This window comes from Diplotaxodon limnothrissa, linkage group LG16, assembly GCF_057381915.1.
Source record: "Diplotaxodon limnothrissa isolate DT_005_m linkage group LG16, D_limnothrissa_male_GT1.1, whole genome shotgun sequence".
NCBI classification, from domain to species: Eukaryota; Metazoa; Chordata; class Actinopteri; order Cichliformes; family Cichlidae; genus Diplotaxodon; species Diplotaxodon limnothrissa.
The window spans coordinates 27,393,566-27,419,603 of NC_140611.1; the positions used below are offsets into that span (position 1 = coordinate 27,393,566).

General features: G+C 39.2%; 1 protein-coding gene across 1 annotated transcript in view; it reads left to right on the forward strand.

Moving 5' to 3' along the window:
* The window catches only part of erbb4b (erb-b2 receptor tyrosine kinase 4b), a 176,076-nt gene that overhangs the window by 109,101 nt on the left and 40,937 nt on the right, over nt 1-26,038 (forward strand). Inside the window, exons 15-20 of the mRNA XM_085374300.1 lie at nt 3,122-3,276; nt 4,385-4,429; nt 8,706-8,838; nt 13,765-13,887; nt 15,847-15,945; nt 24,238-24,423. Coding sequence (XP_085230426.1) covers nt 3,122-3,276; nt 4,385-4,429; nt 8,706-8,838; nt 13,765-13,887; nt 15,847-15,945; nt 24,238-24,423 — 741 coding nt within the window. The remainder of the gene's footprint in view (nt 1-3,121; nt 3,277-4,384; nt 4,430-8,705; nt 8,839-13,764; nt 13,888-15,846; nt 15,946-24,237; nt 24,424-26,038) is intronic.

Sequence of the window (26,038 nt, forward strand, 5' to 3'; positions counted from 1 at the left end):
AGTTGCCCCAATACCCCGTTGGACCAAACACCATTTGCTTGCTCTGTCACATAATTTAGCTTGTTGATGTGATGCCACAAGTGCATACACATACATACAAATATCCACGGGTGGGAAGACACTCAGAAAATCAAAGTGCCAAGCTCAACGCTAAAGCCAGCGAGAGCAGCAAGACTTTCACTTTGCATAGTTATACTCACGGTGAGAACATTTTCGCACACACAGAAGCTATAAAGAGCACATGCAGAGGCATTAGTACATAGGCATCCATATAAAGTCTATGCAAAACACTACTTCTTGTTTTGATTTGACTGACAAAGCAATAATACACATAGAGACAGAAGGAAAGATATGGCTTTTCCTAAGAAAATTTATTTTTATGTGTCTTTCTTTCTCAGCTGCATTTGTCGTGCACAATGTTCAGTTCAGTGTAGTTTTATGCCAGACATTGTAAGATAAACATCTCACAATATTATACTGTGAAAGCCAGCGATTTCTTTTTGTGACAGTGGGAGCAAAAAAGAAAAAAAAACTTTTAAGAAGAGGAAACCTCTAACACATTCAGACTGAAGAAGGGTAGCCATCTGCCTCTAACTGCTAGGTTGAGGGAAAAGCAATAGAGAAAAGAAGAGCATAGAGAAACAATTAAGAACAAACAATATAATAATAAACATTTGGCGGATTAGTGGAGCCTGAAACAACAGGTCAGGAATATGAAGCTCAGGAAATTAACTTTGGAAGAAAATGAAGACGAAGGGAAAAAAGAACACACACTACAAAAGGGAAAAGCCACCAAGTTAATGACATGCAATAGTAGCGTACAAATGCATGGGCAGTTATAGAGACAAGAGTAGATGGCAGGTGCTCAGGTAATCATTGGAGGTCCTCTAGCAGCCTGTAGCTTACAGCAGCATAACTAAAGGATGGTTCAAAGGCAAGAACCCTAACTTAAAACTTCCTCAATAAGGAAAGTTTCGAGCTTAATCCAAAAAATGGTGAGAGTCTGCCTTCATGCACGCTGTAGCAGAATGTTCTGCCTCTAGATGTACTTTTTGGTAACTCTTGGAACTACAACTAAGCCTTCATTCTGTGAGTGAAGTGCTCTTTTTGGGTGTTGCACTATGAGGTCATTAAGATATGATGGAGCCTGGACTTTGAGGCCAGGGAAAGGGAAGATTTTAAAGGATCCAGTGGAGATCAGTTTAAATGAGAGAAATGTTAGCGTGCCCTGTCAGTGTCATAAATATGCTTGATGTCATCTGTATAGCAATGCATTGGAAATGCATTGTTTTCTGTGGAGCAAAGTTTCAACCTGTGTAACTTCATGATTAACTTTAATTTGTGTTGCAAAGAGTCCTTAAATAGTTCAGTTGGGATGGATTTTATTGTTGAAGTTGGCACATATAATTTTGTGTCTGTGGGTCATTTTTTGTTATTTATTGTGTAGATACAAGTAAGAAATCAGTGTTGCTTATGTGACTCAAAGCTATGGCGGTTTGTTCGCTTTCCAACCATTTGTGCTTATGTATGTATATAGTCTGTAAGTACGATGTTCTTTAGGCCTGCTGATGTTTCGAGGCCCGTCTGTGAGATTCTTTCACCTCTCTTCCTCTCCCTTCCTACCCCCTCCTTCGCCTATATTAGCTCCATAAATCCTGTTCTAGGCGGATTGTTATGGTCATTGTGTGTGCTGTGAGCGATGGTTATTATCTGCCTGCTCTGCTCACACAGCTTTATGATGCTCGTATGCTTTCTTCCTCTGCTCCCAGTTCTCTCTCTCTCTCTCTCTCTCTCTCTCTCTCTCTCTCTCTCTCTCTCTCTCTCTCTCTCTCTCTCACTATATCTTGTTCACCCTTACTCTCTCTGTAAATCTGAATGTCCATGTCCAGTCTCTCTCCTTCGCTTATTACTCCACAGCACTTCCTTTTTTTTTTTCTCATCTCTCCTCCACTCCACCAGTTCCACTTTCTGTCTTTTGCCGCTTGTTATCGCGTTTTCACTCTTAAGCTTCCACTGCTTCACAGATTTAAAAGAAAAATCATAAGTAACTAACAATAACCCACAGTTTGTTCAACCTGACAGATTTGTCCTTTGTGTCCGATCGTGGCTCAAGAGTTGGGAGTTCGCCTTGTATTCGGAAGGTTGCCGGTTCGAGCCCCAGCTTGGACAGCCTCGGTCGTTGTGTCCTTGGGCAAGACACTTCACCCGTTGCCTACTGGTGGTGGTCAGAGGGCCTGGTGGCGCCAGTGTCCGGCAGCCTCGCCTCTGTCAGTGCGCCCCAGGGTGGCTGTGGCTACAATGTAGCTTACCATCACCAGTGTGTGAATGGGTGGATGACTGGATATGTAAAGCGCTTTGGGGTCCTTAGGGACTAGAAAAGCGCTATATAAATACAGGCCATTTACCATTTACCATTTGTTAGGGAAAATGTTCTAAAACACTTCTTCAGTAAAGACTCAGAGAAGAGAAACACACAGAACTTCTTGCTAGCAAGGGCAGCCTCCACTCTAAGAGACTCCAGTGAGAGAACTGCCCCGGTCTTTATTTTATACTCCATTGAGCGTATGTGTGTGTATGTGTGTGTGTGGGGTCAGAGTGTGGCCCCATAAACAACAAGACAAGGTACGAGCTCTCATGCTCCCAGGACGTGGGGGTGCATTCCTGGGGTGCACACATCCTGTCACTACACAATTAATTATATGCTTCTAAGTATACATGGTTAAACATTTCCTAATACAAATAACTACAAACAGCATCCTACCATAAGCAAACTTATATCACTAAAAGATTATACTGACTACTAAATACAATTTTCCATTGACATCCTTCCTATTTGTTTAATGATATCAGAAAAATCAACAGTCTATACTTCCAGCAAAGGATGCTGACACTGAAACTGACACCTTACCAAGTGATAAAAAGCTGTCAAGAGGGAGTCAGACTTACCAGCGATAAAACTAATCATACGCTCATTTTACAAATCTAGCACATGTGACAAAATCAGTTTACAACAAGTTATGGTCCATACATGGTAAGTTTTCATGTAGGAAAATAAGGTTTTCACAATTAAACAAACAAAAAATAAATCAATAAAAATCCTTTTTTTGTTCTTTTTACGAAGGGCCCAGAGCATTGTGTGAAATGCCTTCATTTCAAAGACGGTCCAAACTGTGTGGAAAAGTGTCCCGATGGCCTGCAAGGTGCCAACAGCTTCATCTTCAAGTACGCTGAAGCCAACAACGAATGCCACCCCTGCCATGCTAACTGCACCCAAGGGTAAGTGCAGACAGGAAAAGGACAAGTTCGAGATGTGGGGAGTAATCAGCTTAGAGTAACGTCGTCACAAGAAGTGGATTTGCACACCATTTGCCCCGCAAGCAGTTGCTACATCACTGTTTTATTTATTTTACCAAAGTGACTAGTTACTAACAGAATATTCATGCTATGTTTTCTCATGCTCATATTGCAAGCGAAATTTGACCTTCATATATTTAGCGGTTGAAAAGCACGTGCTTGCAAAGCTCTCGCCAGCTATCATAAAATTACATCTTGCAAGACATGTGAGATAAATAGAGAAGTGAAGCAGAAAATGAACCTGAAGAGAAAAAAGAATGAAAGTAAGGGTAGTTAATACCCTGCCACTCTCCACTGCTCACTAGCCACTGATCGCTCAATGTAATATTCAACAAGGTTTGGAAAGACATCATTTTGTATTTAATTCCACCGGGAGTTTATGTCACTTCCCTGTGTGTTATTTCTCCTCTTGTGAGTGACAGCATCCAGCTCACTTAAGCATAACAATGTTGTCGTAAATGGAAAACACCAGGCTGACACTGTCACAGGTACAGCTTCATAAGCAGGGCCGCCTCTCAGAGCAGCAAAAAACCCAACAAGCTGATCGAGGGGGAGGGATATATATTCTGAGTGGGAGAGAGACAGAGCTGGAGGCTTCCAAACATTCAAAAGAGCTACTAAATTTCAGAGACAGTATATGTGACGTGTGATGCCACTGAAAGATTAACACAAGGCGACTGGTGAAACGTCCAACAGATTTGGTTAGTTTTCATTAGAAGTCAGTATAACTTTGTAATCTGTCACTCTAAAAGTAAACTCTTAGTGAGTTCTAAAGCAAGGCTAAAAATGGTAGCCAACAAGGCTTTTATTCACATTTGTGCCACACTTAAGGCAAAACGCGTTAATCATATAAAAGGTATCGTTGTTGTGTTGACATCTGCTCTACAATGAGCAAGCAAAAACATCTCTGACGGTCAACACTTTCTGGCTAATTTTGGCTGCCTGTGTGTTATGGTAACATTTTTATATATGCGATATTAATGTTTGAATAGGATAAAATACAGCATTTGTCCTGTATTTATTTACTAAGGTGCATTGGACCGAGACTTCAAGACTGCATCGGCTGGATGGACAGGTACAAAATTCCTTTTCTTGGATCCCTCTATTATGTGCTTACGTACAAACGCACTTAAACAGAAGTACACACACGCACACACATAGAAGAACCGTACAGTAAGCAAAGTCTCTGATTAATGGATAGCTCTAAGGCCCCAAATCCCTGTGAGGTCCTTAATGCTTCTCTGTGCACGGTTGTGTGTGTGTGTGTGCCTGTTTGTTGATAAATTGATTGTGCTTTAACATTTGTTCTGAAGCTGGGGGGAGAAAAGGCAAGAAAATGCTGCTCATAGTTTGCAGCAAATAGATTCAAGACTTCATAAGTGAAGCAGTTTGGAATCAAGTGGTGCTAAAAATTGTTGCGTGGCGTTTTGAGGGATGATTAAAAAAAGAGGCTGGTAGGCAAGAGGAACAGCCTGCAGTTCACTATTTTGCAATGGAGATTTCCAGCACATCAAAAAGAATACTATATACAAATTTCAGGTAAAAGGTAAATGTAATGAGATGACTATCAAAGTGGGTGTCAAAAAAAGTGAAACGAAAGAAGCTTTTACCGTCTTGCAGCACAGCGTACATTCACATAGAGATAATCACTGTAAAGGCATTTACTGTATATTCCGCCTGATACTGACCAATCAGTATTCAGTATCTTGAAGCTTCTACTGTAGCTCAAAAAAAACAAGTCATATCCTTCAAAAGACTAAATCTACAAGTGTGCTTCTGAAATAATATTTGGGAAACTGCCAGTAGGATGAATGGGGACTGCAGCAGATGGCTGAAAGTAACTATCAGCCGACCTTGTGAAGAGATCAGCTTTTATCAGATCTCTGATATCTCTGGCCAGGATGTAGCTGTAGCCACAGCTATCAGGTCTAGTTGCCTGCTCTGATGTGTCACACAAGTAGTAAATCTGTTAACTGTTAGATGTGTCATTTTTGAGCATAGCTGAAAGTGTCATGTCATTACACAAAGCCTTTTTTTTCCTTTTTTTTTTTTTACACAAAATCTTCTAATGGCAGTATTTCAGAAATTGCTGATCTACTGGGATTTTCCCACATAGCCATCTTTAGGGTTTATGGAGAAAAAAAAAGAAAAAGAAAAAAAATATGCAGCAGTTCTCTGGGTGAAATGCCTTGTTGATGCCAGAAGTTAGAGGAAAATAACTATACTTTTTCAAACTGACAAAAAGGCAAGAGTAAGTCAAATAACCATTTGTTACATCTGTGGTATGCAGAAGAGCCATTCCAAATGCACAGCATGTCAAACCTTGAAGCACATTGGCTAGAGCAGCAGAAGCCCTGACCAGGTGTCACTCCTGTCAGCTAAGAGCAGATAGGTGAGACTACATGTTGCATTGGCTCAATAAAATCATACAATAGAAGGAAAAAATCTTTCCCGGTTTGATGAATTTTGATTTCTGCGGCAATATTAAAAAAAAACTGAAAACATGGATCCATCCAGCCTTTTATTAACAGTTCTGGCTGCTGGTGGTGGTGTAATTTGATGAGCGATAAGGAGCCCACACTTCAGGGTCCTTAGTGCCAAATGAGCATCATTTAAACACCACAACCTATCTGAGTATTGTTTTCATGTCCATCCCTTTATGACCATAGAACATGCATCTTCCAATAGCTGCTTCACCAGAAAGCAGCAGACCATGCCACAAAGCTCACACCATCTCCGACTGGTTTCACACACAGCAGTGAGTTCTTAAAGGGCCTTGAAGTCACCAGATCTCAGTCCAGTACAGCACCTTTGTAGTGAACTGGGATTTTTGCATACATGAATGTATAGCTGACGTCAAATCTGTGAGGAGTGTTTCCATCGTTTTGTCGAAATGTTTCAAATCTAGATCTAGTTCTGAGGGCAGGAGATTCAACCCAGTGCTATCAAGTTTCTGCTGAGTGTGCAAAAGCCACCAAATTTGAGTGTATAGAATGAATTGCACATTAGCTGTTTATCCCAATGCCAAATGACATTTGTCATTGTGAGAAAAGCCTCATGTAGCTACTGCCAGTGCCATGCTGACGGTGTCTTTCACCATCAGTTTTCTTTTCATTCTATAACAATAAGACGTGCACAAAATTAACCGTGTGGCTTTCATTTCACACAAATTAGCTTCATTCCTCTGCTTTGAAATGTATCCATAGTGAAACTGCAGTGCGTAAGTTAATGAAATCAAACATAATATTTACATTTACCACTCTCTCTTAAACTTTTCTGTTTAAGAACTTTATTGATATTTTGTGGAGAAAAACACAAAAAAACCATTGCTGTCTAGCTGAGAGTTAGATGAGAAGATCGATACCACTTTCATAACTGCCCATTAAATATGGAGGTAACACCAAGAGATAGATAACAGCATAAAGATGAGAAATGGGGAGAACAATTAGTCTAGATTATTTTCCAAAATAGTCTACCAGCACCTCTAAAGCTCACTAATCATCTCGTTATACCATATCTCATTTGTTTAATCCATATAAAACCCAGATTGTAGAAGCAGTGCAGGGCTTCACAGGCATTATATGCTGGTGCATTTCACCCCCGGGTGCACTGAATTTACTAGCTGCCTAATCATTTCATTGTGGCAGCAAGAAACCAGTGTTGCTATCTTTGTATATACATATCACATGTAAATAATAAAGTAAGTGTGTTGCATCTGCAGATATTAGTAAGCCTCAAAAATAAGGTAAACATCACCTGGTTGTAGCTTCAGAGCAATTTTAAAATGGCCTCAATCTCTTCTTTCCGAGAAACAAACCTGTGTATGTTGGCAACGATCAAGCTGTTTTACCAAAGAATCGTGATGATGCCATGGAGTCACCAGGGCATTTTATAATTATCCAAAGTCTTTAGTGGACAATCTAAAGAACCACAGGTTTTATATATCTAGAGTATTTTTTTTCTCCTTCACTGTTGGTTCCAAGACACAGATTGGGGTAAAATTAAGACTAGGATAACATATAGTGTGATGCCACCACAACAGCTCCAGTCACAAATCATAGGATAAAGTTGATCAAGTTGACTCAAGTTAATTGTGATTCAGTGATAGTGCTAAGAGGATAAATAGACACCAGAAAAAGCCCCGATCACAGCATAGCCACAACACTCGGTCATTGCAGCGATCAAATGTTCAGGCTGTGCCATTCTTTTGGTGCACAGCAGTGCTTATGGCCTTATTACATCTTGTATTGAAACTTTCAGTCACCATAAGAAGAGTAACTCTTGCATACTGCACTAATGCCCAAACACCAGAGTCACTAAATGGGTACAACCATAATTTCTGACCCTAGTTATGTACTTGTGTCTTTTTGATAGCTCTAAATACAAATGTAACAATCTGTAATTTAGTCACTGTGCTACTGAAGCACTTATGAATAATGAAGTCTATGGGACTGAAACATTAAACCCTCCTTGAAAGTCACTTTCAATCTTTTTACAAAATCTGAATCAATTGTGCCTGCTCAACATTTTTAGAAATTCAGTGGAGCATGCTAGGATAATAATTGCATAACTATACAATAATGTGTTGCACCTTTTCTGCTTTTTTCCCTTTAATTTGACACCTGTCTCTATCTAAAGTAAGGTAATAGTGCCCGCGTGTCTTCATTGGTTAGACCCCCTTTCTTTTAACCATCACATGTATAGAGATTTCCCCTGTGCAGCCACAGACTGTGATGACAGAGAGATAAAGCATTCTTCATTTCCCATGAACAGGGCTGAATGTGATATCATTTTATAGAGGTGTATCCTTGAAGTCCGTAATATACAACCCCGAATAACATCCTTATTTTGATTATGAACGGTTCTTCCGATAGATCAAATAAACCAGCCATGGCCGAGTATATCAGAAAGCCAACTCGGACAGTTTGAGGTGCATATCAGTAAAAATATTGAGATTCTTCATTTCAAGTGACAGCATCAGCGTGGTTCTGAGGATTCTCTTTGAAGATTATTTCCATGTTTTTGATCTCAGCCCCGATTTTAATGAGAGGGCATGGAGGGATATTTGTTACCACATGAAGCTTAGTGGGAAAATACACAAAAACCGAAGGTGAAGAGGTTTTTAAGGGATCGGCCACATGGATATATATTGTAGAAACATGTTATGTGTGTTAATCTTTGTGCTTATATTAGCCCGATGTTTGCTTGATGTATTTTTAGTTTAGTTTGTGCTTGTGTGTGATCTTCTTTACTGATACCCAGTAACATTCTTCCTTTTCTGTAATTTCATTGCATGCCCTTTGTTCTTTATGTATTTTCTTCCCTTTCCTTCTCCAATGTCTTTTCTTCAGAACCCCTCTGATTGCAGCAGGCGTAATCGGAGGACTCTTCATGGTGGTGATCATGGTACTCAGTGTAGCAGTGTCTGTGCGACGGAAGAACATTAAGAAAAAGAGGGCCCTTCGCCGCTTCCTGGAGACAGAGGTAAACAGGAAAGTGGATTAAGTTTAAAAAAAAAAGCTGATGTTCCAGCGAGAAAGAGCATGCTGTTTGTTGCACTGAAAGATAATCAGAAACTAAGGACATAGGTTAAGTTACCTTGGCCCAAATTATGCTAAATGTTTTGTGTCAACAGAGATCTTATAGTATACGCCTCTAAAATTGGATCCCATTAGCGCAAATAACTCTGCCATAGTTTTAAAGAACTAAAAGTAAAATTTATTACTTTAATCTTGGCTCTGTTTCTCGTATTTGTTTCCCTCTAATATGCCATGGTACTGTTATGCCTGGAGAAGATTACATAATCAAATTACAGGCTACATTGCAATTGGATTTATCAGTAAATAAATACACCTGATTTTGTCCCCAAATCAACACGTTATCACAAACCATCCTTCCAGACTTTGAGGAGAGGTTACAGTAAAATGACCTATTCAGAAGAAAACAACAAATGTCAATAAATAAAGAAGTATGGATATATCTTTGTTCACCAGGAAGTGCAAAATAGACAAATGAAAGTTTATTGCTGTCTACATCACCCCTACTGCTACACCTTTCACTATAGTGAGCTTGTTGTATTTAATTTTGGAAATGTAGGCCATTATTTATTAAAATGCGTAGATTTTCCTTGTAAATGTATTCATTCATTTCAAAGTTGATTGGAATTTTGCCTCTTACGTACCAGTGTTTGGTTCATTAGTTAGTTTGTTTCCTCCTCTCAGACTCATTAATTCACAATCACAGAGCAAATGGATGAAAATGGTCTTTTGTGGAATCACAAGATATTTGTTTTGCTTTTGAAACGTATTACACATTGCTCATTATTTTAAAAAATGTAATGCACTATGTTACTTAATTAGTCTCCACAGAAAATAATTTGTTACATTACTTTTGGAATACTTTTAATATGGCCTAAGATAAATTGTCACATAATTACCATTTAAGACTATAAACCTATCTAACAAATGTCTCCATCATAATGAACACACATGTACAATGTGTCATTTTGTGCAATAAAAGTGTTTTGTTGTGTTTTAAAGAAAGCCTTCATAATGCCACCGTTGTTACTACAATGCAGTTCATGACATTACTTTGTTATGTCAAAATGCGTAGACATAGGAAATATATATGGATGTGACGTTTTCCTTTGTATGTGCTTGCAGGCCTGTGCTTGTGCAAAATATGAGAAAAACAAGACTGAAAAAAGCAAAAAGAAATAAAATAGAGACTGACTGGTGGATTCTAAATAACTATTGCAGAACTGTAGAAAGTTTTAGAAACTCTGACGACTCGGGTTTGAATATCCTACAGTGCATTATAGGGGCACTTCTTTTAGGAAGAGCTAAGGGAGTATACCATTAGAAGAGGCAAAAGTACTCTTTCTTTATCTAAAAAAAACCAGAAGAGTACTTCATCTAATGTACTTATGTGTCCACACTGAGAATAAGGTCTCATTTCAGTGCTTTCTCTCTATTCAGGGCACAAGTATCAGTGAAGAGTCTTGAAAAAGAAATAGCATTAAGATGATAAATTATTATACTTCTTTTATACCCGTTCATATATGGGCCACCCTTAAACTGCCACTATTTCTTGAGTACTTACATTAGTCTCTTTTTAGTAGTCATACATAAATCCAGGCACTATTTTAATATATTACAGAGCCTTTCTTGTTACATGTCATTTATTTAATAAAAAATACTGTATTTATGGCCCAATAATTGTATTAGATGCTCCAAAAGTAGAGGAGCAGAGAAGGAAATGGGAAATCTTTTTTTGTCTTTGAAACCATCCTGTCTTCATTTGTTTCTGGGCTGCAAAAAAAAAGAAGATAATTTTTCCTTAATTTTTAGTATTTACATTAAATTATGCATTTTATGTAATTGCAGGGAAAGTCTTATATTGCAGGTTCATTGATTAATAGTCATTTGCTTAAAATAAAGTCTGAAACTAGTTAGTTTTCAGGCACTGCGCATCAGTTTCTGTCATGGTACTGGGTCGTGTGACCCCGTGTTTGAGTTTTAGGTATTTTTGTATTCATTTTCGATCCAGTTAATTTCTAGGTTGCTAGTTAGTCCTTATTTTTTAGTTGTTTCTGTCATCTCCCCCTGTACTTAGGCTCCCTGGTTCCTGCGTCTACGTGTCATGTTTCTTGTCTATGCGGTTATGTTAAGTTCATGTCTATGTCTCCATGTTTCCTGTTTTATTTTGGAAGAGTCTGGTGTTCTTTGTTCATTGTAGTTAGTGTTACTCTCCTCTGTATTGTCATTATGTTTTATTCTAGTCAGCTGTGTTCTCATGTGTCTCCACTTCCCCTGATCACCTTATGTGTGTATTTAAGTCCTCAGTCTTCCTTTGTTCGTCGTCGTGTCGTCTGTGTTATCTCCCCTACCCCTTGTCATAGTTTCCCAGCCATAGTTTGTATATTGTTTAGTCATAGTCTAAATTCTCAGTAAGAGTCATAGTTTCCTAGTCTATGTTCAGGTTTTCCCTCAGTTACTTTGTTGTTGTTTTTTCCGTGAGTTTTCAGCCCTAAATAAAGGCTCGCTTTTTGTTAAGTTCAGTTTCGTCTCCTCGCCTCTGTCTGCTCTTGGGTCCTCAACTCACTCCATACGGTCTGCCCTCGCAGACCATGACAGTTTCCCCCTCATCCTATCACTATATAACAAATAATTTTAGACTTGTTAAAAGAAAATGTTGATGGACTATAAATCTAATCAGATCAGTCTGCACGTGAAATGTTTGTCTAATGGTTTTAATGTCATTTTGCCCAGCTCACCACTTTAATAGAATAGCAACATATAAACTTCTTAAAACAATGAAGCAACACTTGAGCAATTTAATTTAGATTTTTGGTATGATTTTGAATTGCACTTTAGATTCCACTAACCGTTGTTTTCAACAAATTACATTATTTTACTTACTGAATTTGAGTGCAATATTGCGGCAGGATCCCTTTGTTACAATAAGACAATTCACAGGGTTTTTTTTTGCTCTTAGATATTCCACAATCACCTGTTAGTGGAATTATTTTAGAGTGGAAGCATTTAGGAACTGCAGCAACTCAACCACAAAATTGAAGACCACATAAAGTTACAGAGAAGGGTCGCTGAGTGCTGAGGTGTGTTGTGTGTAAAGGTTGCCATGGCTCTGATGATTCAATAATTGCACAGTGGCAAATAACATCAACACAAACACCGTGCACCGAGAGCTCCATGGCATGGTTTCCATGGACCTTGGTCCTCCAGTAGATGTAATGTGTAGGTGACTCAGTATTTTTGCACATATAGTGTATGTTAACTTAAATATTTCATTCATCAAGATCTGATATGTGGTGTTAATATTTTGATCAGTATATTTCAGGCAGCACTTGCTTCAGTTTCAGAAATGCAGTGTAGAGAGAGAAGGTGGATAGCTACATTTGCTGCTGTTCGGCTGCTACACAGCCTCAACATCTTCAGCACCACTAATGCTGGACAGCTCCCAGCACAGTGGAAATAGCATAGAGCTTTGCCTTTGTGTGTGTACGGTTAGATCATTTTAAAGACGTCTGTATTGTCCTGGGTGTGTTTGTGGCCCCCCAGCCTACTTGTTTCCACCCTGCAGAAGCTGATTTGTTATTCCATTTAAATGAAGAATGGCTATTGTTTTTAATCAAATGGTAACCATAAGCCAGAGGGACAGAAGCTGCCAAGCACAGCCAGGCTGATTTACACTCTGTCTGTTAGGCTCTCTCTGTCCTCTCTCCCTCTCTAATCTTCCGCCCTCTCCTTTAATTCTCCTTATATTGCTCCCTCACTTATGCTTTTGCATCCTCTGACTAATTCAGCAGCTCGATTCTCCATCGCTGTCTTGTTGTTGTTTCTGCTACAGTTCCTTTCCCGCTCCACATCTTCCTTCCTCCCTCCTCGGATATAATCTTTCTGCTTCTCCTACTATTTCATCTGTTTGTTCCTCCACTTGAGCAGTAATGAGACAACAAAAATTTCAACTCCCGTTCAGCTGCCTCAATTATCTGTCTCCCCCAGTCTTTCTCTGTTTTCATCCACCTTTCTCCATCACTCTCTTCTGTTCCCATGTAGTATCGCTTTCACTTCCTTTTACCATAGAGAATGTCATAATAATGGTTCATCATAGTCTAGATTTATCTTCCTGGAAAAAAATTCCATTACAACCCTACTGTAACCACAAGTGCAGGGGCAATAAACGTAACTACAACCAGCTGTCTTGATTTTAGTAGATACACCTATGGTATCAATTTGAAACTCCAATGTCGCTTTGTTCTTGAGTCACAAGTTTTTCAGAAAATTTGACCTCTAACCCTGAGATTCAAACTCATCTGAGATTTTTAGTAGAAACACCTGTAGTATAAATTTGAAAGTCCTACGTTGCTTTGTTCTTGAGTTATCAGTGTCACAAACTTGGGTGTTCATGTTGCTTGTCCACCCACCCAGTGTGTGTGTGTACTTTTCTTACCCACTGGAACCTTCCTTAAGAGTAAATGTTGCATTTGAGTCAAACTTTTGTATGAAATTACTCTTGTTTTTCTACAATTTAAATAGTAATTTCAGTTTCATTGTTATTGTACAACCTGTTTCACTACCTGACTTCCTGGAATTTGGGTCACAGCTTTTAGAAACTGTCCTATCCTCTAAAGAAGGATTTTGCATGGAAGAAAGGTGTGTTTTATTTTGGGGTTTTATTTGTTTTGTTTGTTTCTAATATGGAAGTGTGTTCCTGAGATCCTGAGAAGCTAAATTGCATTTAATTGCTCAGCAACAAGCAATTGGACTAATCCTGTGATAAGTTGTGATGTTTTAATTTAAAGTATCATGAATTAATCTTAGTAGCTTTTGTTATGTAGATTCTAGACTTGTCTTCCAGCACTCACTGACTTATTTATTGCATTCTTAGTTGGTGGAACCTTTAACACCCAGTGGAACGGCACCCAATCAAGCCCAGCTTCGCATCCTGAAAGAAACAGAACTCAAAAGAGTCAAGATCCTCGGCTCCGGAGCTTTTGGAACTGTTTACAAGGTAAAATACAATCAAATGTGAATTAACGGTGACTATTTGCATTTTAGCTTCAAATACTTAACTGCTCCTCTACTAAAAGTGAGACCATGATGTCACATTGTGTTCACATTCTCACTTCATGAGAAAAAGACAAGAGGGACATTGCAGGATCATTAATGACAGGAAATGAGATGGAAGGCTGGAGGCGGGAGATGAAAAGAATAAGTAATAGCAGACACTGAGACCCCTGGGGTGACAGTGAAATAAGAGGTAGCTGAGGTCACCATAAGAGCAATGAAGGGTTGGGTAGAAGTTGGAAAAAAAAAATCTGAAATTAGAAAAAGCAGACTTTCTCTCACTGAAATTATAATTCGTCTTTTTTTGTGTCCACCCATTCTCATTGTAGCACCTTTTTTTTAGGCCAGAGGTATGTGGCATCAGTGTATGTCCTTTTTCAAAGCAAGGTCTTGCATGCTCTCCTGGGAAATTTCAAGGCACTTCTAGACTTGTAAGGATATGCTGTATAGTCAGTTTCAAGTCTTATAGGTGAGCTATAGAACCCTGACAGGTCTTTTACAGCCAGAAGACATCAGACTTGTACCTAATCTCCATAGCTGAGAGTTCATAGGTTCAGCATTTAGACCAACTTGTAAACTGAGTGCTTTATAGGATGGCTCATACAGCTAAAACACAGTTAGTTAATTAAAGTGTAGCAATATTTAGTTTTATGTTTAATAAAACTAAGGCCACATGCTGTTCCTTGATTTGACCCATATCCATAGTTGGTGGCAATATGCTTAACTGGCTCAACTCAGCATTTCACCATTAAGAGAACAACTTGGAGCTATAGATTCTTCTGTCACATGTTCTGTCACAATGTGCAGTTCATGTGTTGCAACCCGCTCATAGATCACAAGTAATTAAATAAATTAAGAAAGGTGTGTGTAGGTCTGTATTAGTGGTGTAGCATAGTGATGGATGGCTAGGCAAGTATATGGTATACATTGTATGTGCAAAAAAAAAAACTCAAAGGAAAACTCAAAGCAAAACAGTCCTCCCGTATCACAACTCCTGCAACACAAAACACACAAACAAGTACTAATCCCTAAAGCAGGCTGTAACATATGTAAATAATTTCATTTGTTTTCTAAACATTTTAGAATAAAATGGTAAATTCTGTGTATGGATATCTTCTCCTCCTAATGTAAAATATGTCATTTTATTCTGCAGTGTTGGCTGTAGCAGCCCGTTTGCAGATGCAGTTTTAAATAAATGTGTTGTTAATAAACTGAGGCATTTACAAACCTGTAAACCATTTTTTCCAGTTAGAACATCGATGTCCAAGCTTTCATAAAGTGTGCCCTTAAATTATTGTGCTGAATAATGATCATCTGCAGAATTACATGTAAAAGGAAACATAAAACTGCATCAAATCGATCGTCATTATCACCTAATGACGATAATTCTTTGATGGGATAGTTGTTTTTAGGCTAAGTGTGAAATCTAGGCCTTCTGTCACTCTGGATGTGTAGTCACATAAGGGTGGAACAAAGGTGGAACACATTTTAATCACTTTGAAAAAGTTGAGAGGTACTTCATTTTTCTCCTCTTTCAAATATTCCATCCACTTTGGCAGCTGTTAAATCACTTTAAACCTCCCTAAAATTAGATACTTCAAAATGATTAAATAGTTTTTCCCAAGTCTTTTTGAAGGGCGAAATAACCTTAATCGTACAGCATGCAGTTCATTTTTATAATCAGCCAGTGAGAATATGGAACGTTGTTATTTATAAAGCTGACAAAGTAGAATTTAGAGTGTAAAACGCTCAATTTATTGAGATTCCTGCTGTTCCTCCAGGAGTTATAATACTTTTTTTAAACATCATTTCTGTGAGTAGAGGATTTGTGACTGTGCAATTAGTGTAATGACTCATCATCATGTTGTGTGTGTGTATGTGTCTGTGTGCGTTTCTTCTTTAGGGTATCTGGGTCCCAGAGGGGGAAACTGTGAAAATCCCTGTTGCCATTAAAATCCTAAATGAGGCCACAGGACCCAAGGCTAATGTGGAATTCATGGATGTGAGTATCTTGAAAACAAAATCCAAAAAAAGAGACTTGACAATACAATTCAAACTCAGCTTTTATAAAGATAACATATACGCAGGTAAATTACAAGCTAAATGTAATGTAACAACCTTTTGTTCCAAAGCCTGTTAGTGACACTGTTTAAAGGTGCTGCAATTTATACTTACAGTATGTAAGGGAGCGAACACTGACCTTTTCTTTTAAAGGCCTTTAACCAGCTGTACATTGCATTCGTTGCTGACAAGTTAACTTCAGTTTAGCGCTAAACTAGCCTACAAAAGCGCTACACAGATGGTTGTAAAGTGAAATCTCTAACAACTAAAGTTGAACCCCACAAACAGCAGACTAGAAACCATAAGGGGCCTGTAGGATCCCTACATATGCAGACATACACGCACCATGCCATGGGCTCCTAGCACAGTGCACTAGGCCCCATTTATAAAACATTCACATCTTGGCTCATTTCAAAAGGAAGAGTGAAAAAAAAAATCAAAATTATTACCCTGTGATGATGCAATGCAGATGAAATAACTCATATCAACACACGTACCCATGCACGCACGCACACACACACACGCACACACATTGAAAGCGACCCACTTGCACTCATGTTTTGCACTTAGTTTGACAGTCTAAAAGGAAGAGTTTTGGAGGGTTAGCATTTCTATTTTTATCACGATGTCTTTGATGAATATCCCATATGTGTTTAATTTATGTTCCAAGTGCTTTGGGAGGTTGTCTGACAATCAGAAAATCAGACAGAGAAATGAGATAACAACATGTAGGGGCAATAGAAACAGTGGAGATAACGTATATAACAGCAGAAAGGCATGTGTCCATGTGGATCTACTCATAAACTTGGTTAATTTACCTCCTAAATAGTTTTGGGGTTTCTTTTCTCTTTTTAAGAATACCTTCCATCACCTCTGTCTAGATCCACAGTGGTCTTCTAATGACTGACTGCTGAGCAGCTGGGGGCTCAAGCTTCTGCTCCAGGGAACACCAGTGGTAGTTACAAAGGGAAAGCAGAGTGCCATTCATTTCCTTTGCCATCCATTATTTTCCTGGCAGACTGGGATTTCTGACTGGTGACCTTCTAGCTGCAGGCCACTCAAAGCCCCAGTCTCACTTGCCACTGACTGTTTGAAGAATGTCACAGAGAATTGATTGTCTTTCAACATGCGTGTGTGTGTGGTTGGTTCTGTGTAGGAGTTTGCCACTCCTTACCTGTGGTGCAGTAAGAGAAGGGAACCTCTCTTTTTTTATGGCTAACAATAAAATACCAACGCTGTCAGCAAGTGCTTGGCAAAAGGAAAGGGTGTTTATTCCCTGCAGTACTGGCATGTGTGTATCGATCTGCATGCATTTAGGAGTGTGCATGTTTGTGTATAAGGATAACAGCTAGAGCATGCTATTCCTTTAGTTTTGATTAAAGATAATTAAAATCTTATTTTCTTTTTTATTAATGTTTTACTCAGGTATTATTCTCCAAGGCCCTCCAATATATCAGTTTTAATAATGTGAGACATCCATACAATGCACAAAATGCAGCAATCTATAAAGCACTTCGCAACAGTGATCCACAGTTTAGCTTTTTTTTAAAGAAATTGTTTTACTATTATTACATATTAATACAATTCTGAAGATTTGTAACTACCTTATTTCAGTTTACCTTCATGACGAGCTACAGAAGTAGCACAAGTTTGTAAAAACAGTGTTTCCTAATGCTTGTATTTAATTGTAACAGCAAAATTACAATTCAGTGGGGATGTAAACTTTATACAGTCAGTGTACAAAAAAGAACAACCCCTGCAAATCCCTTTTTGTGTTTTATATAACTGTTATCTCAGCCCAACAGTAGTGCTTTCCAGGGCCTAAAGGTTCACAGGGTTTGTTATTCACAGACATATTCTCTCTCTCTCTCTTTTTACAATACCTAACTACAACTACTACTGCCCCTACCTCTCCACTTAGTGGCTTTAAAGTCTATTGTCACAATTCCTCATGTCATGTGTTTTTCAATTAGTATAATTCTTGTATATACTTATTTTATATATAGAAACCTCAAGAAATGCTCTTTAGGATGCTGTGGAAGTATTTTGTTTTCTGGATAATAGCTCACAGAAGGGATCTGAATAGGATGCAGGGCTAACAGATTACAGGATACCCCACTGCAGTGCTAAGTAAACACCACAATATAAATTTGCTTGTACGGAATCCTGCAGGCAGAAAGGAAAAGCCAGTCAGTCAAAGACTTTGGCCCAATTTGCCATTACCCTCAGTGTAACTATACCCATCACTGGCATGTAAACAGGGACCTCATTATGTAAGCATTGTGATAGATGAGCCATATCAGTTCTAAAATGTATAGTGGTTGCATCTCTCTGTTAGTGTTCATTGGAGCTTTATGCATTGATTCTCTCCCCAGTAAAAGCAAACGGCCACACCTGCCTGTCTTGTGTATTTTGGCGTATACCTACCCACCCGATGATGAATTTTCAATTGTTGTAAAGTTGCAGGTGAGCAAATTTACGCCTGTTTCTGTCTTTTGGAGAGTTTCTATACCATGGGATTAATAGGGGCCTGTTAGTGTTTATGTTGCAATCATATGCAATATTACAAGCTTCAGGTATAGTTGCTTTGTGTCTACATACTGTAGAGTATAACAGAAAGATTTCATAATACACAACATCAGCACAAAGAAACCATTGCTCTATATTTAAAGGCAAATATTCCTGATTTGCAGCAATCTGACCTTGGTCTATTTACTACATTTTTTTGCTTACTACATAGAATGCTGACAATCTCAAAGTACGAAGTCACTTTGATGTCAAGGTTTTGAATAAAATTGCACTGTTTTTGACTGAGTGGAACCTTGCTGTTCACTTCAAGAGGAACTTCAACCTTAAACAGAATAAGGGGTCCTTTGATCTTTGGCAGTTCAGTCTATACTGGTAAACATGATGAATTTTCTAGAAGTGTGAGTCTGGCATTTGTCTTCTGACATTCTGACCCAGTACAACATATTGTGAAAAAGGTGCTAGTGTGTATATGCAGTGGCTTGCAAAAGTATTCAGCCCCCTTGAACTTTTCCTACATTTTGTCACATTACAGCCACAAACATGAATCAATTTTATTGGAATTCCACGTGAAAGACCAACACAAAGTGGTGCACACGTGAGAAGTGGAATGAAAATCATACATGATTCCAAACATTTTTTACATATAAATAACTGCAAAGTGGGGTGTGCGTAATTATTCAGCCCCCTGAGTCAATACTTTGTAGAACCACCTTTTGCTGCAATTACAGCCACCAGTCTTTTAGGGTATGTCTCTACCAGCTTTGCACATCTACAGACTGAAATCTTTGCCCATTCTTCTTTGCAAAACAGCTCCAGCTCAGATTAGATGGACAGCGTTTGTGAACAGCAGTTTTCAGATCTTGCCACAGATTCTTGATTGGATTTAGATCTGGACTTTGACTGGGCCATTCTAACACATGGATATGTTTTGTTTTAAACCATTCCATTGTTGCCCTGGCTTTATGTTTAGGGTCGTTGTCCTGCTGGAAGGTGAACCTCTGCCCCAGTCTCAAGTCTTTTGCAGACTCCAAGAGGTTTTCTTCCAAGATTGCCCTGTATTTGGCTCCATCCATCTTCCCATCAACTCTGACCAGCTTCCCTGTCCCTGCTGAAGAGAAGCACCCCCAGAGCATGATGCTGCCACCACCATATTTGACAGTGGGGATGGTGTGTTCAGAGTGATGTGCAGTTAGTTTTCCGCCACACATAGCGTTTTGCATTTTGGCCAAAAAGTTCCATTTTGGTCTCATCTGACCAGAGCACCTTCTTCCACATGTTTGCTGTGTCCCCCACATGGCTTGTGGCAAACTGCAAACGGGACATCTTATGGTTTTCTGTTAACAATGGCTTTCTTCTTGCCACTCTTCCATAAAGGCCAACTTTGTGCAGTGCACAACTAATAGTTGTCCTATGGACAGATTCCCCCACCTGAGCTGTAGATCTCTGCAGCTCGTCCAGGGTCACCATGGGCCTCTTGGCTGCATTTCTGATCAGCGCTCTCCTTGTTCGGCCTGTGAGTTTAGGTGGACGGCCCTGTCTTGGTAGGTTTACAGTTGTGCCATACTCCTTCCATTTCTGAATGATCGCTTCAACAGTGCTCCGTGGGATGTTCAAGGCTTGGGAAATCTTTTTGTAGCCTAAGCCTGCTTTAAATTTCTCAATAACTTTGAGAAATTTAAACACACACACACATATACACACACACACACACATACATATATATATATATATATATATATATATATATATATATATATATATATATATATATATATATATATATATATATATATATTTTTTTTTTTTTTTTTTTTTTTTTTTTTCCCCCTATAGGAGATGTTTCAGGAGTACGTTAGGTGTTTGGCCATTTAGTACCTGTACATATAGTGGATGTACAGTAGATCCACAGGATCTCGTCTCAAATTTTTGGAGATGATGTGGTTCTGTTGCTTTCAACAGGTGGTTGTCCCCAAGTCCCACTGGAGTGGAATGACAATAATGGTGTTCAGCGTTAAAGGGTAAAGTGTCCACTCCGTTCAGGGACTAGTTGCTGTCCCAAGTGGAGGAGTGAAAGTGTGTTGGATATTATAAGAGATTATGTCCCTCAGCTGGACTAGGAAGCCTCTGTGTTCCCCTGGATGAGTAGGAGGAGATACCTGGGGAGAGGGAGGCCTGGACTCCAAGTATACACCAAGTGAACCAAAATGTCTTCCTAAAGAAATCACATCCGAAGCTACAACCATTCGGTGTAGGGCAGGAGCAATAGAAGTAATATAAGATGATTAGTTTAAATTTTGTGACCTCTGAATATTTATGGTAAAAGGTAACAGAATGCAAAACATACTTAGCTACCCAAAGATGGTCAGATCAAACTTTAGCATACATCTGGCAGTTAAGTTGGATTGTGGTCTGATCACCACTCTGGAGTTCATTTTGAGATCACTGCCTCCAAAGGGTCTCAGTTCAACTGTTGTGAACCGGACCAAATGCGATTGCACAAATGAACTTCACCAGGGAAAATGAGCCAGAGTTTGATTTAAATTGATTAGGCAGCAAAGGTGTGAAAACACCCTTAGACCATCTAAAGCTTGACTTCAGCAGATGACAGAAATCAGTTATGGTCAGTCCAAAACTGAAGTCCTCGATAACACAGGAAGATATGTGCACCAGTTTCCAAAAAACATACATATGTTTCAGAATCTTAGTTCTCTGTTCCCACAGTGAATATTCTGACACATTCCACATGCACAAACAAGCCATAAAACAATCATGAAAGAATGCAGAATAGCCTGACCTATGACGAAATGTTGTTTTGAGTATGAATTTTATTTAGGGAAAGAAACATTCAAACTCTTATCAAACTGATAGAAGTGAAAGAGAAAGTTTAAAAATTACCTTTGTGAGAGTGGTTCATCTCAGTTTTGGTGACACAGCAAGAAGAAGTAAGAAATAAGGGGGGAAGACAAGACACTGTCAGAGATGATCACCCACGACTGCAGACCTGCTGATGGTTTCAACACCATCATTAAGTTTGCAGATGACACCACGGTGATTGGCCTCATCAGTGACAACGATGAGGCCGCCTACAGGGAGGAGGTGGATCGTCTGGCTGAGTGGTGCGACAGAAACAACCTGCTGCTTAACACCGAGAAGACCAAGGAGCTCATCGTGGACTACAGGAGGAATGCTGACCCACATCCACCCATCCACATTAAGGGGACGGCTGTGGAGCGTGTGAGCAGCTTCAAGTTCCTGGGAGTCCACATCTCAGAGGATCTCACCTGGACGACCAACTGCTCCAAGCTGGTCAAGAAGGCTCACCAGCGCCTCTTCTTCTTGAGGACTCTGAGGAAGAACCACCTGTCCTCAGACATCCTGGTGAACTTCTATCGCTGCACCATCGAGAGCATCCTGACCAACTGTATAACAGTCTGGTACGGGAACTGCTCTGCCTCGGACCGGAAGGCGTTGCAGAGGGTCGTGAAAACTGCCCAGCGCATCGCCGGAGCACCACTTCCTGCCATAAAAGACATCTACAGGAAGCGGTGTCTGAAAAGGGCTGGGAAAATCATCAAAGACCCCAGTCACCCATCACATGGACTCTTCACCCTCCTGCCCTCTGGGAGGCGCCACAGGAGCCTCCGGACTAAGACCACCAGGTACCGGAACAGCTTCTTCCCCACAGCTGTCAGACTCCTGAACTCTGCCTCCTGACATCTGACCCACATTAAACTCATGGACTGAACATACACACACCCACAATGGACAACTGTACCCTCAAACACAATAATAACATGGACTGAACCACCACTCACAACCACTAGCACTTTATATAGCCTCTGTAGAAACTATCTACACCCTCACTTATCTTAACTGCACTACTGTATAGCTCTGTGTAAATAATCATTCTGTACATTCGATAATTTTTAATCCTACAACTGTTTACAACTTGCATAGTTCCCATTTCTGTATAGCTGTATATCCCAGATTCTGTAAAGTTATTTATTTCATATTCTGTATAGTTTTTTCATATTTATATCCTGTTCATATCCTGTACATAGCTTGTACTCACTACAGCCTGTACATACTTATAGTTATAGAATATTCACAACATACTTCATACCGTGTACATTATAACATACCATAATAGACCCATTTCTGTAATATACTCACATATCTATATTATTGCTAATATATATTGTAATATATCTATATCACTAAAGCACTTCTGGATGGATGCAAACTGCATTTCGTTGCCCTGTACCTGTGCATGTGCAATGACAATAAAGTTGAATTCTATTCTAATTCTATTCTATGATAAATGTGTGTTCAAGAGGCTCGTCTGAGCTAACATTAAGGTTGACGTAAATATCACAAAACACAGCCGATACCTAAATCTGTGTGTTGCCTTTGCTTCTAGGCCACCAAGAAAAACAATGGCATAAAAGCATTCATGGTCTTACAAATTTGATTTTAACTAGTGAAATCTTTGTTTAATGGAATCCCTGCAGCAACAAATATTGACAGATGAAAGGGAACAACATCAAGCTACAATAACATTTGTTTTAGTTTAAATCGCTCATCTAAAAGCAGACACAGAAACTTTGTTACATATGAAGCTGAAGTTTACTGCATTAGTCCAGAGTAGCTGACTCTTTGTAGCAGGCCATGAGTAGAGGCTGGCACAAGGTTCAGAAATGAGTTGGCTTGGAGACCTAACTGGTGTAATAATAAGGAGTTGACCTGAAGTACAGGAGCATTACAAAAGAACTAAATTGTTTAGAGACCAAAATGCAAGAGCTAGAATTTGGCCATCACACATGTATCACATGGGATACTGAACATGGAGTGAAGAGACTTCATGTGAAGATGAGTCTCAGGTGTGCCAGTTCAGTGAGCGTTGTGAGTGCTGGAGTTGCCAGAACCAGCACTCGCACCAGACAGCCAAGGCTGTTTCCAGGTTATTTTCAAAAGAGTGTCACACTGTAGACTAAAACAAGACATCAGAATAAATATAAAATTGGTGCTGAAAACACAATTTTCAGGCTTGTGTCCTAATGCAGGTGTATTATTTTAAAAGTGAGGCTGTACAAAAACATCATTTAGCATTAAATTCTTCTTTGGCTAAAGTGAAAGGGAAGCTTATTATACTTGTGGGGTGATGCCACATGTGCTGCTCCACTCAATATGTCCCTGCAGACAAAGAAAAACAGACAGGAACTATGAGGAAGAGATGAATAGAAATGTGAAGAGAGAGAGAGAGATGTGCTGCTAGGATCCTAGTCATTTTTTTTAATGTAGTGGTCTCCTCAGGTATGTAATTAGCATTCCCAGTAAGAAAATACTTCTTGAAACTCAACTTGTAATTCAGGCTGTGAAAAGTGCCATCTTCTTATCCATTCACAATTTGGAGAACTAAAAGAAAAAACATTTCTTTTATTATTAAATAAAAAAATATTACCAGTAGAAAGAAAAACACAAATAAATACATTTCAGTCTTTTCTGCAGCCAAATTGTTTTGGCACAGTTTACCTCATACCCATCACACAATCTGACATGTTTCTAATAAATAGCATATTTTTTATGTGTTTATTGAAAATGACGACTGTTGGAAATAAACATTGCTGACATACTGTTACAGATTAAAACAGCCACCTGTAATCATTACCCTCCACATGCCTGAGTGTATATCTGTGTCATTCAGGAGGCTCTGATCATGGCTAGCATGGAGCACCCGCACCTGGTCCGACTGCTGGGTGTCTGCTTGAGTCCGACAATCCAGCTGGTCACACAGCTGATGCCTCACGGATGCCTGCTCGACTATGTCCACGAGCACAAAGACAACATTGGATCACAGCTATTGCTCAATTGGTGTGTCCAGATAGCCAAGGTAAGGAAACTGAGCCATTATTACCTATTTAAGTATAAAATACACGATTTGCTAATATGGTCAGTGTATTTACTTTCTAAGTGATATTTGGTGATAAACCTAGTGCGTGGTTTGAGTGGCATTCTGGTTCATTCATCAAGGGTTTTTATTGAATGCATGCTTGAATTTGCTTTGGAAAAGAACTACGGTACTGTTCTATTATGTTTCAAGCGATAGAGGCCAAATGCATTACAACATAATTTCTAAACTGAGAAAAAAAAATGTGTTTATGTTAGTCCGTAGCACATGGCCGCAAGCCATGGACAACTGAGTGGCTATTGGTAAAGTGTGAGTGTTTATGGATTCAGCAGCAGACACCGGCACTTCCGTTTCCTCGTCTCTATGTAGAAGTGAAGTAAATAATTCAAAGTCTTACTTAACTTTAGTGGGGGAAGTGTGGAATGCAGGAAATATGTTATAGTATCATGGAGTTTATTACAAATTCTTAGAATTTTGTTGTCAGTATCAATAGCTGACAGATACACATGAAGTCATATGAAAAAGGTTTTCACTGGAGTCTGTGCAGTACCTTTACTGCTTTCATGGAAAATAAGAGAGCCAAATGCTTCTACTTCAGTACTCTTGATTAACGGGATCATCAGCAAAGTTCGGGCAGGCTGCTGGTCTCAAGCATTTAGATTAGTGTCAACACAATGCGACAACCTCCCCAGGGGTGGAAGCAAATTCACCCCAAGATCAAATTGTACAGCACTCAAAAAAATTGCAAGAAACCCAAGAGCTACATCTCTGACTGGTCTCAGTTAGCATGTTAAATGTTAAAGTTCATGACGGTAACATTGGAAAAAAGTGGAACAAGTGTGAGTCATTTGGAAGGGTTTCTGGGAGAATTCCCCGGCCTCTAAAAAGAAAATGGCAGCAATGCAGCTTAGGTTTGCATACTTGCATCTAAACAAATCACAAAACCTCTCGAGACCAAATTATTGACTTTCATGCACAGTAGTGGAAGGGTGAACAATTGTTTTGCAACCAAGGGAGCTGGGCACCTTAGTGTTACTGACTTGACCATGAACATGTTTGTATACCAAAGCATTTTGGAGTAAAGTGTTTACCCCAAGCCAGCTCAGTCATGCAACAGGACATTGATCCCAAGCACAACAGCAAATCTACAGCAAAATGGGTGAAAAGAAAAGAATTAAGGTGTTGCAATGGCCCTGTCAGAGGCCAAACCTCAACCTGATTCAAAATATTATGGCTGGGCTTTCAGAGAGCTGTACAAAACACAATGAAATGAGGCAACAGTGGAAAATAGTGTTGGGTCAAAAATCTTCCACAGTGATATGAGAAACTGATAAAGTCATACAGACAATTATTACTTCAAGTTATTCGTTGTTGTTCTACAAGCTACTGAATCATAGGCTGTATGATGATGTAGGTATTCACAGGACTGCGGAGTCCTATGAAAACGTTCTGTTTCTTATGACTGTGTTAATGTGTCCGGTTTTCCCATGTCTGTGATTAAATCTCCAAATATCTTGCATTTTTTGAGTGGTTCATGAAATTGTCATACACACCGAAAAATAACAGGTTAAAAAGCCAGGAGAATCCGAATGAAAAT